The following is a 14,629-nucleotide window of genomic DNA, read 5'->3' on the forward strand; positions in this document are numbered from 1 at the left end:
CCACTGCATTAAATCTGTCTCAGGTCAGAAAGGGTGGGAAGCAACAGCTTTCTGGTAGCTGGTGTTCAGTTTTGGGGGGGTTCAGCTTGGACTCCAGCGTTACAAAAACAAAAAAAAGCCCCAATTAACGCCTCCTCGATGTTCTGGCCAAGGAGGACGAGCCATCCCCTGCCTCCCTGGAGGCAGTCACTTCAGGTCAGTGCGGGGGGTCTGAGGGACGTCGCATGGCTCACAGGACCTCGATGCCAGAGGGGAACCCTGAATCAAACTCAGTTCGTACTGCCTGAGGGCTGCCTGCTTCATACGTGATGCTTCTCCCTGGGTGGCCACGTTAGTGCGAGTGAGCGGACACACGCAGACGTGCCCACGTGCACGCTGTTAGCCCCGAAGCCTTTTGCTCCCTTCCCTTTAATCAAAACGTTGGGCTATCGGATTTTCTTTTCTGTTTGGTGACCGAAGCGAGGCTTCGTGTGCCTTCACGGGGGAGATAAGTGGGTCAGCGGGCTGCTTTGTTTGCGGCGGCTCTCACGTGGAAAGAGCTAAGTGCAGAATGCTGAGGCTTGGCAGGAAAGCGCCAATTAAAGATAGCAGTGCGAGGGCAAGTTTATTGTCTGAGCTGAAATCTAGGGCTGCAGCAACCGTCCTGTGCGAGGGGAAGAATGAGGAATTATTAAATTTCGTGTTGATCCAGACTAGAGCTCTGTCTGTTTCACGTGTTTGCTCCCTTCTGGTGTTGGCAAGGAGCTTGTTCCCTGTCTCACAGGTAAGCGAGGGGTAGAGGAGGTGAGTCGCATGGGGAGCCCGTGCTCGAGCAGGATCCCTCAGAAGCTCGGTCAGCAGCTTGTGCTAATCCGTGCGATTTATCTTTGTGGCGGGAGCAGCCCAGCTTTTTCCTTAGCACAGCACAAGTGTGCTCAGGTGATCGGGGCATGAGATGTTAGTGCCAGGAGGGGTAAAGGCGGAGATCCAGCGTTACGGAGACCCAGCTGAAGTTGTGCCACCCGTCATCCCTGCGGGCAGCGGAGCTGTGACAGCACGCGAAGGAAACATGGCTTTCCAATGCCCAGCTCTAGGAAAGCAACCCAGGGCCAGCCGGGTTTTGGCTCCAGTCCTGTGCTATCGAGGGCAGCTCCGTATCATCATGTCATTTGTAAATGAACACGTTTCACCTTGGAGCACTCAGCCTCACATTCCTGAGCAGACGTGTTGCAAAAGGGCCCTGGGGGTAAGGGAAGGAGCAGGTTGCTCAGGTAGAGTGAGTTGTTTCTACTGAAACAAGAGAACCTCTCTCCCTCCCAACCCTTCCATTTGCTTCCCACTAGTCCTGTTTCACTGATGTGTTTGTCTGAAAGAGTAGTGTTTTAAAGGAAAGCTCGTATATCATTATATTCCTTTATATTAAGAAAGCTTTCTGACTTTGCCCTGCCTTCTGGCATTCTGGACCCTAACTGCAGATGTCCGTAAGCTGATCTTCCGTTTTGCAAACAGACTGTATTTTTTTCACGTGTATAGGCGCGCACCTCCTACTCAAGATACTCTAGACCTCTTCACAACAAGCAGAAAACAGTGTATTTTGCAGGCGGATGAGGGACATCTGTGCTGTTTCACTGGGAACAGTATAATCTTAGGAGACAGCTGTTCCTGCTGTGCTAGTCCTGCCTGTGCCGGAGATCCACACATGAGGTAGGTGAGTAAAATCCCATCTTTCAGAAATGAGAGCATAGTGGCCAAGGACTGGTAGGGGAATAACACGCTGTCACCTAATGTTAACTTTAGGGAAATGTTGAGCTATCCATTTAGACTTGATTATATCAGGAAGCGTAGATCTGGTTCCTCTCAGGGTATCCCACTGTGCCTTCATGATAGGTTTCCATTTTGGATTGTCAAAGGCAGTGGACATATGGGTCTTTCATAGATGGTGGTGGAACAAATGCAGTGTGATGTCCCTCGGAAAGCCGACGGACTGCATGGTATAATCAAGAAAAGCCATCTCTGAGCAGACTTGAGAAATACTGAGATGTTGTGAGACTCTAAAGGAAAGCTAAACTCTAAAGGAAAGCTAAAACAAGTCCATCAAGGGACAGTGTTTTTGTTAGAGAAAGCAGGATGAAGCGTTTGCAATACTGTATGACGCAGTGATTTAGTTTTAAGAACTCTAAAGGGTTCTAAATCAGAATAGTGTTCTCTAAAGGTTCTCTAAATCAGAATAGTGCCTGCGCTGCCTGCTTTTCTAAAGTTTGAAGAAAATCTGCAAGTTATAAAGCATTACTTCAGACTTCTTTTCCTAATGAAAGTGAAGCTTCTGTGTGCAGTCTGTCTGCTTCTACTCAGCTGTCAGGCTCGTCCCCTCCTTTTCCCTTTTGAGGAAAGAATCTCAAGTTTCACGAGAACTGGAGGGGAGAGATCACTGCCAGCCTCGAGGGAAGAAAGGCAGGAGGGAACTCGGGCATGGTGCGATTCCTTTGGCAGCAGCGCCAGGCGAGCCACACGATCCACACATGTGCACGGCTCTGGAGTAACCGCACCTTGTGTGGTGTCCCCTCCTTGCAGGGGAGTGTCACAGGGCGCACAAAGGAAGGTAGGGCTGCCGAGGTAGCCCTGGGGATCAGAGGGACAAAGAACCCCAATCTGTAGGAAATCAGGCCTCGTTAGTCCTGCTGCTCAAGGAACAATGCGATTATCTCAAAAACACTGGCATCAGCTATTCCCTAAGTCCCTGCAAGGAACTGGGGAAATGGTGATGTAGTAACAAAAACATCAAAACACTAAAGCTGATTAAATGACAGAGGAGTTTATGTGCAGAATCTGCCTGTTTTACGCTGAAGATGTGAAGAAAATGCATGGAGAAAGGCTGTGTCAGTGGTGTGTTTGTTATTTCACTGCTGGGAAGCCTCCGAGTTTCGTGTGTTGGTACCTGGAGTCTTGTGACAAAAGGGAAGGACAAAGAATTACATTTCCTGAGCAATTTTTATTTAGGAGGAAAGAGAAGTAGGTCCTTAAAAGCCGTGTACTTCTTTAGGGAGCGTTAGGTTGTGAAACTCTGACCCTCTGGTCACCAGTGGGAGGAATATAAAGAAGCGAGGAACGCCCCCAGACACGCGGTTATAGGGTAGGGCAGGGTGCTACGGAAGGCCGTGGGGGCTGTGCGGGGCTCTGTGTTAACACGAGTGGCCGGGCTCTGGGCCCGAGAGGCGAGGCCGCGGCTGGGGCCTGGGCCTGGGCCTGGGGCCGCGCCCCGCCCGCGCGGCTCCCGCGGCCGTTTCCATGGCAACGGCCCCGGGCGGCCACCCGGAAGCGGAAGCGGCGCCGCAGCGAGGCCCCCGCTGCCTCCCTACCCGCCCCGCGGCTGCCGCCCTGACGCATGCGCACGGCGCGCGCTGACCTCACCGCCCCCCCCCCCCCCGCTTACCATAGAGAGGAGCGGGGAGTGCCGCCCCCCCCCCCACCCCCCGCGCTCTATGGTACGGGCGGGGCGGGCAGCAGGGCGCGGACCCTCTCCCCCCCTCCCTTTACCCCCCCCGTCCCCGCCAAGCGCATGCGCGCCGCGGGCCGGGCGAGCCTTCTAGAGGCGCGAGGCGGCGCCGCGCACGCGCAGTGCGCGCGGGGCTGGCGCAGGCGCGGCGGGTCCCCATTCTTCCCGGGGCGGCGGGGCGGGCGCAGCCATGCAGCGCTGCGGGCACTGAGCCCGCCGGGCCCGCCCCGCCTCGCGCCGCCGAAAGGTACCGGGGGGGCGGGGGGGGGCCGGGCCCCGGGGGGTGCGGCCCTCAGGGGTGGCGGGAGGCGGCGGGGGGGGGGCCCGGCCGCTGCCCGCGCGGCCTCTGGGGGGGCTGTGGGGGGGGGGGCTCGGGGCGCTGCACGCACCCGCCCGCGGTGTGAGGGCGGGGGGCGGCCGCTCTCCGGGCCTCCCCGTAAAGGAGGCGCGGGCGGTGCAGGTGCCCGCCGGTGGGGCGGGGGGGGGAGGTCTCGGCCCCGGCAGCGCCCCGTAGCTACGCGGCGGCGGAGTCCATCTTGTGGCCCGGGCCGCCCGCCCGCGCCTCCCGGGCGGCTGGATGCGGCGCTGGGCTGGCGGCACCCGGGGGGGGGGGGGGGGGGGGGGGCGCTGGGAGAGGAGCCAAAGCCCCAGCGCTTGGTGCCCGAGGGTGCAAGCCCGTCGCCTGAAGCTGCTCCCGGGTCAGGCCTTGAGAAAGGCAGCAGGAGGGGGCTGCTCGCTTCGCTGCGGGGTTCCGAGCCGGGTTTGCTCTCTGCAGTGGGAGCTTCGGGCGGCGGCGTGCTCCTGCTGGAGCAGAGAGCCACAGCGGGCTGCGGCTGCGGCACCGTCGCGTTCAGGGCCCTCCTTATCGGGGCAGCGCTGCTCGCCGTGTGGAACCAGCCTTTGTGCGGCAGGCCCGGGCTTGGCAGAGCCTGGCTTCTGCTTGTGCTCTCTGCTGAGCCCCGCTAATTAGTGGGACCGAAGCCTGGAAGTTGCCAGAGGGACAGAGCAGTGACTGACTGTTTCGCCATGGGCGAGCCTCTGTTGCATTGTCGCACTTCTGCTGTAATTTTGTGTTGTTTTGTTGCTTTTTTTTTTTTTTAACAAAAACGACTGCCAACGCAAATGGGATCTGTTTTCTACTCATGCCTGCAACATTCTCTTGAAGTGCTTGGAGCTGGTCAGACAGCTTCAAAAACTTGTGTTCCAAGAAGAAAAACGCCAGGGGGGCATTCTGGCCTTGCCTCACTTGGTGATAACGTACAGTGCTAAAAGTGAGACAGCAGCATGCTTGGGAGATAGAAATAAGTTTCTCCTGTTCATGTGACGTTCCCTAGAGGGACATTTGGAGAGGACGCCTGCAAAGAATGAGTTGGTCCTCCAGATACCTCATTCCTCCAGATACTTCATCTTTGAAGTCCTGTAGGAATCTTAAACCTGAGCTGCAATTGCAGGGTTATGGACGCCAGATACTTAAACACCGAAAGTCAAACCGAAATGATTTACGCCCTTCTCCCACGTGTTCGTCAGCCCTCCCCTGTCCGTGGGGCCGGTCAGTCGGGGCTGTTAGCTGCTGGAGGATGGGAGCTGGCAGCAAGTCCGGCTGCCCCGGGGTGGGTTACGGCACAAGGAGGTGGGTCCTGCCTCAGCAGCCTTGGTGGTGGGGCCGGGTGTGCTGTATCACGAGAAAAAGCCTGGGTCGGGCTGGGCGTAAATCGTTGGGATGGGCAAAGCAACGACAGCCCCGCAGCTCCCTGCGCCTTGTGCAGGCAGCGATGGAGCGCGGCGTGCCTTCGGAGACCGAGCTGCCATTTCGAGCACCCGGCTGGCCTCGGGTGACTTGGCTCGGGCTCCCGTGTCACACCGAGCCTCTCGTTAGCTCCCAGCGTGTCCAAGCCAGGGTTTGAGATCTGGCTGCTGTGCCTCGGTGTCGGGCGTGCTGCTGCTGACGCCTCCTCCTCGGCTGGGGCTTGAGGCCGAAGCTTCCTCTGCGTCCTGACAGGGCCGGGGCGCCTCCCGGCATAACTGCCCATGCATTAAACATGCTGGCGAGTGTAAAAGGGTTTTGCTGCTGAGTTAATGCACAAAACCCATTTATCTTATTAATTTCTTCAGACTGTGACGTGAGGAAGTTGTAAACAAGCAGTCTGAGGGAAGGGGTTCGGCCCTGCCGTGACGAAGGGCTGCTGTTCGTGGCAGCCTCGTGCAGAGCAGCTGCAGCTCGTCCCCAGGGTTTCATCTTGTTCTGTGCTCGCGTTCTTCATTTCCATCAACCCGCTGGGTGCTGAAGGTTGCTGCGCCTTGCGTTCCAGTGGTTCGGGTATCGTCCATCGGGCCGACCTGCTGGTTGTCTGCAGAGCTACCTGGAGCCCCGGTGCGAGGCAGCGGAGTCCTTGTGCAGCCGGGTGCTGAGGAGCCCGGCAGCCACGCAGGGTCCCTGGCGTTCTGCGCTCAGCGTCCGGCTCTGTCGTAAGCACGGCAGCTCGCTTTCACCCCTTTTTGGCAGGATTTGCACCAAGAATCCCCAGACGCATCGGATGAGTGCTGACCCTTCAAGGTGTAGAAGGGCAGCAGATGGGTTCTGGGGTGAGAGGCCGAAGGTGATTGCCGGGAGCTTTGATCTCAGTTCGTGTTTGGGTTTGGCTCTGTCACTTCTATCTCCGCACAGCTGGCTCCCCGAGGAGGGAGGCGTCCGTTCCGCATCTAGAAGCGGTGTGCCGAGTCCGGCAGCTAAAGGAATTGTTAGGCAAGCAGCAGCATCGTTAGTTGGTGGGAAGCCAGCGGGTTTTAAAGCCTGTACCTGGCTCCCCCCCGGCTTTGTGGGGGCGTGCAGAGCAGCGGGGAGGGTTGGCGAGGCATCCCCATGCCTGGGTGGCCGCGGGCGGCTCCCGAGCCCCGCAGTCCCTCAGCTGCCGCTAGAGTTCAGCCCGACTCATGGCATCACCAAGCGTCGTTTCTTCTCCCTCCTGTCCCCGCTCGCTCTGCCTGCCGCGTTATTACGGATCACGGGAGTGCCGGCGCCTTTCCGTGCTGCCTGCGCTGGGGGGGTTTCTTCGGCTGCCCCCTGCCGTGTGGCTACAGATGCCGGAGGGTGAGCTCTGCTGCGGGGCAGCCCGTGCCCCCAGGGAGGGCTGGCGGGCGGCCAGGAGCCCCGCTGCGTCCCCGGAGGAGCGAGGGACCTCAGGTAGGAGGCTGGCTGTTTGCCCAGGTACACGCGTGAGTGGTTGTCTTGGGATTGGAGGTGCTTTAGCCTGGTATCTGCTTGCTGTGAGGAGTTTCCTCTGTGTGTGACTGTGGTGGTTGTGGTGTAGGCTGCATCATCTGCTTTTTTTTCTTCTTTACTACCCCATCCTGCATTCTGAGATTGCCTACAATTCATTTGTATCTCTTGAGGAAACAAATGCGGGCTACAGAAAGAAGGCAGCGAGGAAGGTGCTTAGCTGGGCAGCGTCCCGTGAGGGTTTGTGCCCAGGATGTGATCCTGTGTGTTACTGTTCCGCTGATGTGTCACTTTGCTACAAGCATGTGCCTCAAATGCTTCCAGGGTGGTTCTGGCTTGGGCTCGTACACAAAACCTTCCCTTCCTGCGCCGTGCAGCTAGCCAGTTAGGCGTTCCTGGGGGTAGCAAGCTCCTGGAGGCTTTGTGGGGTATGGCATTTATATCGCAAACCCGCTGAGCTCTTTGGGACTGGATTATCCGGATCCCGTACCCAGCGTGTGGTGGTAGGGTTTTCCTTTCCCCAAGGTGTTGTCTTGCCCTTGTTCCCACTGCCGCTGGGGGCTTCCTTTGCCGTGACTCTGGGAGAGGCAGTGCCCAGCTCCTGCCTGTAAGATGCCTGCTGTTCTCCCACCTTTTTGTCCTCTCGTTTCCATTGGGATGCTTCCCGTCCCCAGGATCAGGTGCGATAGCAGGCTGGGGCTGAGGCGCTGACGTTGCGGTACAGGTGCAGGTTGCAGGCTTGCGGTGTGTGCCGGGAAGCCGCTCGTCCTAGCGAGCTGCCAGGCGGTGGGACGCCGTGCTCTGGTTTCGGTTGCGTTTTGCTTCAGGCCGTGCCGTGCCGCTCAGCCTTTGGGCCCGGGTGAGCGCTCTCCTCTCGCCGCGCTCTCCGGGCAGGCCCAGCGGAACCTTGGGGAACCTCGCGGAGCAGGGGCGTCGCTGCCTGGGATTGAGGTCGCCGCTGTTGCCCCCATCGTGCCCTCCCTGGGTGCTGCAGAGAGCCGGGGCCGTCCTGTTGGCTGGGCAGTGGCCCGCAGGTGTCAGAGCCGGAGTCCACAGGCTGCGGGGTGTGCTTGCATCTCCAGAGCAGCAGGGAGAGAGTAGGTCTGGACACACAAGCCCAGCGTGCTGCCCGCCACTGAGTTCGGTGAGGATAGGGCGCTCTTCCCTGTGGGGCAGCGGGCCCTCAGCAACGTGCTTCAGCGCCGTGCCTTGGGACTGGGACGCCCACGGGAGGGACTTGCCCAGAGCAGCTCCTGACCTCACGGGATTCCCATCTGCGTCCCGGCACTCGGACCCTTCGAAAGGAAGGAGGCCTTGTAAGCTCGCTCTGGACTTGTCCTTGGCCTCAGATGAAATTAAAACCAGGCTAATCTGAGAGAGGGGTTGTATCAGCAAAACAAAGGATGCTGAAACTCTGGTTTTCCCCCCGCTCTGGAAGAGTGGTGCCATTGCTGTGGGCGTTGGGGTCACTCCGAGGCCTTCAGCCTGCAAGTGCTCCTGGGCTGCTGCAGCACTGTTTGTGCGGGGCTTCTGCGGGTGGGTGCCTCGCTGGGAGGAGCGCGAGCCTTCGGTGGGGGCGTACGGGAGTTCCTGCTGCCTGAAGCTTATCTCTCGTCTTAGCAGGGCAGGGTAAGACAACTTTCATGGCTAGCATCTGTCGTGGAAGGATTGTAGGGGGGCTGCAAGGTCTTAGCGTAAGCCCTGGAAATCTTTCAGACGTCTTCATTCTGGAAATCTGCCGCCTCGGTTTTCCTCTCAGCTATGAAATCGCGTGCTGCTGTGGATCAGTTACCGTCTGCGCTTCAGACGTGGAGCCCCTTCACGGCCCCCCAGCAGGCCCGAAGAAGAGCCGCTGGTCAGCAGGGGCCGTGCAGCCCTTTGGCTGGAGGTGCTTCTGTGCCGGGCAGGGCCTCACAGGAGCCTGCTTAGCGCGGCCGGTGCTGTGGAGGAGGGAGAGGTGCTCGGCTGAAGACCCAGGGAAGCTTCCAGCAGCAGTGATTGTGAAATACCCCTGGGCGCTGAAGGAAGATCATCTCCCGCTTGTGGAGGCAGGTGAACAAACGGGGGGCCCCCCTGCCAGCGCTGGGAGGTGTCTCCTGCGAGGTAGCACGCCTGATGGTTTGCTTGCCGCCTCCTTCGCTGGGAGTCTGAACAACAACGAGTGCTTAAGGCTTGGAGGCCGTCAAAGCAGATGCTTCGCCCGCTGCTGTTTGCACGTCTAGGGAAGAGTAGGTGTAATTGGGTGCTCGGTCATACGGGGACGGGGCGAGCATCGTGCTGTGGTGGAGCCTGAAACCGAGCCCCCCCGGGCAGGGCAGAGCCACACCAGCTGACCCAAAAATGTAGAGGAGGTGGAGGGCTGCGAGTCTCCACCCGTTGTGCAGAGCCTCGGATCTGAACGCCCTCGCTGCCGAGACCTCCGTCCCGCGGTGGCAGGGCCGGCTCTTGGTGCCCTGTGGTTCGTTGAGCATCTCGCTGCTGGAGAGCTGCTGCGTTCCTCTGGGTGGAGGTCTCCAGAGGAGTTGTTCCTTCTTGTGGAAAGTCCAGGCTCAAGGGAACGCGCGTGTGATGTGCCTTGAGGTACCTTCGGGCTGCAGTTTGCGCGCAGCCCAGTCCCGGTGCCCGGGAAGCGGTCGGTTCGCTGCCCTGTGCCGTGTTACGGCTGCAGCGCCGCAGCTGGCCGCCTGCGGAGCGCGGTGCGCCGAAGAGGGGGGGTCGTGTTTGGAGGTGGTTTACCCCTGCAGCTCGCTGGCTGGCAGGAGGTTCGGAGGCACCCTCAGGAAGGTGACCGCAGCGGCCTGGCACAGCAGGACGTGCTGGCAGCGGCCTGGTGGCAGCCCCGGCTGGCGTGCGTGCGGGTGGTGATGGAGAGTGGGGAGGAAAACTCACCGTGATGGCTGGAGCAGGGGGGTGTGAGTTTTGGAGCAGAACAAAGGAGCTGTTGGATGAGCTCCTCAGTACAGACCAGCCCCCAGCAGAGCAGTGCTGCATTTTTTATATGTTTCAGGTTTTCTTCCTCATTGCAAGCACAAGAAGATGCAAAGTTTCTCATGAAGTTAGGCTAAGATCAAGCCTTACTTGAGCGTTACGAATAATGCAGTTTGGGTCTGGGTGAGCGGGGCTCTCCTACGCGCAGCAAGAAGTCCATCGACTGACGTACCCCGGTTAATGTTGCCACGTCTCAGGTAGCGAGTGCTTCCTTATTGCTGCTTGACCTGACCGATTGCCCGTGCTGAGCCAGTCGCGTTGCTGTGGATGGTACCAGCTTTTATGGTGTTAGGGTGATAGTATCAAGGCTGAGCAACGCTGGGCTGTGCAGCCTGTGTCAGCTTTCTCCTTCACGCTCCCCGTTTTGAGCTCCAAGCCCGCATTAAACTTAAGCCTCTCTAATGGCTTTGTGCTGGATAGCTCTTGATGGAAAATGTAGGTGTTGCTGGCGCGGGCTTTGACTAAGCACCTAGCTCTCATGGCTTAACGGGGAGAGAAGGACCTGTATTTGTGCCGGGGTGGTGGGGGAAGCAGTTTTTTCTCCTGGATGATCTTGTCTTCACGTTGGCTTTGCCAGACGTAGCCTAACCTGTCTCCCTGAGTACAGACTGCAAGCCTGGTTGGAGGGCTGGGAGAACGTCCTTGCCTCAGAGCCTGCATTCACAACTCTTCCCAAAGCTTGGAGGAGCTCAGAGGCAGGATGTGAGCCACGGAGCTGCTGGTTTCGAAGCCTGTGTGACTGCTTCTGGGGGAGGAGGAGGTACTCCAAATCCTAGTCCTGAATTGCTCGTGTCCCGTAACGTTGGCTCCCCGAAGCCCAAGGTGTTTAAATTCCGTAGGGAAAGAAGTCGACCCCTGGCTTTGGAGGTTGTGGACTCGAGTTGCCCAAAGCTTGTATGTACGGAGCCTGGGTGATTCCAAACGTGCGATCCGGCAGCCCTGTGCTTCCCTGCCTGAAAAGTGCACTTCTTGGTAGCTGGGGCTCGGCTTTCTCAGGGGCTGTTTTTTCCACTTCCTCCTGTGAGGAAGAGGGGGAGTCCACAGACTTCCCAACATGTGTGGAAAAGCTTTTTTTTTTTAAAAAAAAAAAGGTTGCAACTTAAACACCTGTTGGCTGGTAGATGCTAGCCAGCCTTGAGCCTTTCCTCTCGACTTACTGCTAGCATTTTCCCTGGGATTCAAAGGTATTTGTGGCTCTTCTCCCCTGGAGGTGTTTGAAGGTGGTGCCACAATGCAGTGGATCTTTTTTAGAGCTCAGTCCTCACGTCCAGGTTACACGCCCGTTCTTCTGTAGCGCACGGTGATTTTGATCCCGCCTTCCTTCACGTGTTTTAAAAAATGAGGAACTCTTGGAGAAATTTGTTTAAATTAGTTTGCTGAAAAGGTTGCTTTGTGCTCGTAGGCAGAGACTTAGGCACTCGTACTTGAAAACCACCAAGAAGAAAGGCTTGAAACTCGGGGTGTTCCTTTCTCACGGCACTATGGCCCGCTCCTACAGATGTTGGATCTGCTGGGACTTGCCTGTGTGTGAAGTTAATCAAAAATGGCTATTCTGTGGTAACGAACAGTCACTCACACCCTGCTGCAACCTGAATTAATTTTCAAGTTTAGGCAAGTTCCCCATTTCCGTGTTGAGAGCAGGTAGGGGGGGACTTCTTCCCCATGCTCAAGGAGGGCAGGGCATGGGCCAGCAGTCCGAGGCGCGGGCAGGAGGCTCCTTGGGAGGCTTGCTGAGCACTGCCGTGGGTAGCTGGAGCCGTGCAGAGAACACTGTGGGGAATGGATTGCTTTTCTAGGCAGGGTCAGGTTAAAACTGGCTGTTTTTGGTTTGTTGCCATTCACTGTCTGCAAGTCTGCTGCGATCCTTAAGGATGGGGAAGCTCAGCACTGCTTTCGCTTGGTGCTAGGCTGGGGCAGGTGGGAAACTGCAGCTCCAGGAGTTTAAAAAAAAAAAAAAGGCACGGCTTTCCCGGCTTTCCTCTGGTTTGGGTCCAGCGTCTCTTTCGGAAAGAAGAAATAAGAGTTGCTCTAACTGGGTTGGGGTGTTGCTGATGACTGCAGGGTTGGAACTCGAATCCCTCGTGAAGCTGAGTTCCTGCCGACGGTCTGAAAGAGAAGCCACAATAGAAATCACGATCGCGTTTCCCGCTCGGTAGGTAGGTGAACGGCTCTGGCAAATGCGGGAGAGTTCGGTGTGCCGTGCAGACAGCCCTGGGTCGGGGCAGCGCTCGCAGGCGAGCGGCGAGCTCGCGGCAGCGACCTACAGCCCTGCCTGCCTGCAGCTGACGCTCCCTGGCTGCTCTGGAAGGTCAGGTTCTGCGGGGATCTCAGTCTCGGGGCACGGAGCGGCCTCCTGGCTGGTGGCAGGGCTCGCCGGGCGGCTCCCTGGGCACACAGAACCAGTTTGCATCGGGCCCGCGGGATCCGGGGGCTGCTCCCGCGGGCGCTTGGGCCGGCTCCGGCTGCAGGCTGGGCCCGGGCAGCTCCGAGCTGTGCTGGGGCTGGCGCCTCTCAGGTGCGGCCGCGGAGGATGGAGGTGAGCTGCTCCGGCACTGCCAGGCCGGGGATCTCGTGCGGCTCGTCCGCCGTCGGGTCCGCCTGGCACTTCGTTACCTGAGCCGCTGGTGCAGGCTTCATTTGCTCAAACAGGCGGCGTTCGGGTTTGCTGCCCCGGCGCTTCCCGTTAGTGAACGCGCGCCTCCGGCTTCCCTCCGGTTATTTACTGGGCCAGGTGTGTGCTCCGCAGCCCCTTCCCTTGCGCTGGGCTTGACCCGCTTTCCTTGTGCGCACAAAGAAAGTAGGGCAGCTTTGGGTATTATTAGACAGGAAACAAAAAGACACGCTGTGTTTTTATCTCCCCCCTCCCGCAAGAGCTAACCTGGGGAGGGGAAGTGCTTCAGGAAGCAGCGTGGTGCTGGTGGGAGCCCTGGGCGTCCGGGGAGCAGCTGGGAGGTCTGTGTGGCTGCAGAAAGGGAGGGACCCTGACCTCTCCACCCAAAAAAAAAGCATCAGCTGGGTCCCTAATGCGGTCCCAGGACAGGAGAGGCTTCTGAGGTTGGGGAACATAACCAAACTCCAGGCGTACAGCCACTCCTGCTTTAACAAAAGCAAAAAAACTTCACAGATGATGCTGTGCCTCTGAGTGGCAGCAAAATTCAGCCTGGCCCTTCTCGTCTGTGGTTCTCAGGACGCCGCAGGCACTGCTTTGGGCTGCAACAGGGCAGGGCTCAGCCCGGGAACAGCTCGAGCCCCTCGTGTTTGCAACCTGCTCGTTTTGCAGGCCAGCGAGGGCATCGATGGCTGAAGGCCAGCAGTCCAAGCAGCACCCAGGCGGCTCCCTGCTTTCACTCCTTAAGGCTCGCGTGTCTTCCCAGTGACCTGCCCGAGGGCTTTGTCCTCACCTCCGTGGGCGGGCGCTGCTGGTGGTAGCGGCACGAATATTGATTACTAATCAGCTCTTAGTTAAGCCCCAGATTTGCTGCCTGTCACTAAAGCTCCTTGTAGGGAACTGCTGGGTAACTGCTGGTGTGAAGAACAACCAGAGGTTTTTGTCCTGACCTACCTTGTCTGATTCCCTAAAATAGAACAACGCTGCTCGTATCCAGCTTATCGCAGCCTCGCAGCTGTATACGAGTAACCTATTTTGTGACACGCTTTCAGTCTTTTTTTTTTTTGCTCCGTTCTTAATTTAACTTGTAATACTGTTCTTTTTATTTCTTTCAGAATGGACTGCTGAATTGGGAATTATTGCAGACCCGACAGGACAGCACTGCTCGTTGCTTCATCTACTGCTAGTTATTTAAATTGGACTTTTAATATCCTGCCAGCTGCTGTTCACACACACATGGTGCATTGTTGCCATTCTCAGAATTGCATCTTTGAAACCCAGACCCTCAGTAACCTTCATCGAACAAAGAGGCGACCTCCTGCGTCCGTTCGTGGAGGGATTTGTCGGACCGTCTGCCCTCTAGCTTTCTTGCTGGTGCTGTGTTTCTAAGACACCATGGAGCCCAGTATGGAGTACTGCCTAGCGCAGGTGCTGCAGAAGGATGTTGGGAAGAGGCTTCAGGTTGGCCAGGAACTGATAGATTACTTCTCAGATAAGCAGAAGTCAGCTGATCTCGAACACGATCAGACTATGCTGGATAAAATGGTTGATGGACTGGCCACCTCTTGGGTCAATTCCAGCAATTACAAGGTAAGGCTTGTCAGACGGAATTTAATTACAGTCAGACATTTCATTGGCAAGCGATGCTCGATCTAAGTGGAAGCTGGATAGCATACTTTCTGATACGCTGCTCTGGGAGCTGGTAATTACGCTGAGTCAACCGTCCGTGTCCCACTTCCTGGTAGTTAGTAACTGGTGTGGTAGCAAGGATTCGTAACAGTAACACTTCAGCCAGTTGGCTTTATTCTTGGTGTTCATAATTTGTGCTGTCCCGATTTCTTTGTCTACCTCGTTTCACCTGTGGGACGCTTTGCTCATCCCACTACCTGGCAGCGTTGATGATTTCCTGCCATATAAAAAGCGGTATGTAAAACTGAAAAAAGTACGCATATGCAGCCAATACGTTTTCATACTGTTCTTAATTCTTGCTAGATGCTTTTTCTACTGTCCAGGGATAATGTAAGTACAATTGATCTATTGCAGCTTGCTCAGGAAAGGTAACGAGCAAGTGCTTGTTCTCTTGAATTTAACCGTCTTGCATCCACAGGAATGAGCCATGGGATGTGGAACCCAGCTGCCCTGTTACCCCTGTCACCTTGCTGTGTTCCCCCACAGCCCTTAGTAAGGAAGTCCTGCTGCTGCCATGGGGCTTCCTCACTGGGAGGGGTTTGCAGCTGTGGTTTGGGAAAGTCCTGTCCTGGTCCTTTCCCAAGACTAGTAGGGTACTTCCCCCTGTTGTTGCAGGGAGGGCTGGGAGGTTTTGTTATTTCATGGCAAGTCCAGA

The 14,629-nt window shown here is 57.3% G+C and overlaps 1 protein-coding gene across 4 annotated transcripts in view; it reads left to right on the forward strand.

The window, feature by feature from the left end:
- Positions 1 to 3,562: 3,562 nt before the first annotated feature.
- Positions 3,563 to 14,629, forward strand: part of CLASP1 (cytoplasmic linker associated protein 1) — a 162,665-nt gene continuing 151,598 nt past the window's right edge. For all 4 annotated transcript variants that reach the window (XM_080599257.1, XM_080599258.1, XM_080599259.1 and 1 more), the window contains exons 1-2: positions 3,563 to 3,719; positions 13,401 to 13,875. In XM_080599257.1, coding sequence (XP_080455383.1) covers positions 13,681 to 13,875 — 195 coding nt within the window. In that variant the 5' untranslated portion in view covers positions 3,563 to 3,719; positions 13,401 to 13,680. The remainder of the gene's footprint in view (positions 3,720 to 13,400; positions 13,876 to 14,629) is intronic.

The sequence above is a fragment of the Anser brachyrhynchus genome (assembly GCF_964034855.1).
Source record: "Anser brachyrhynchus genome assembly, chromosome: 7".
In the NCBI taxonomy this organism is placed as follows: domain Eukaryota; kingdom Metazoa; phylum Chordata; class Aves; order Anseriformes; family Anatidae; genus Anser; species Anser brachyrhynchus.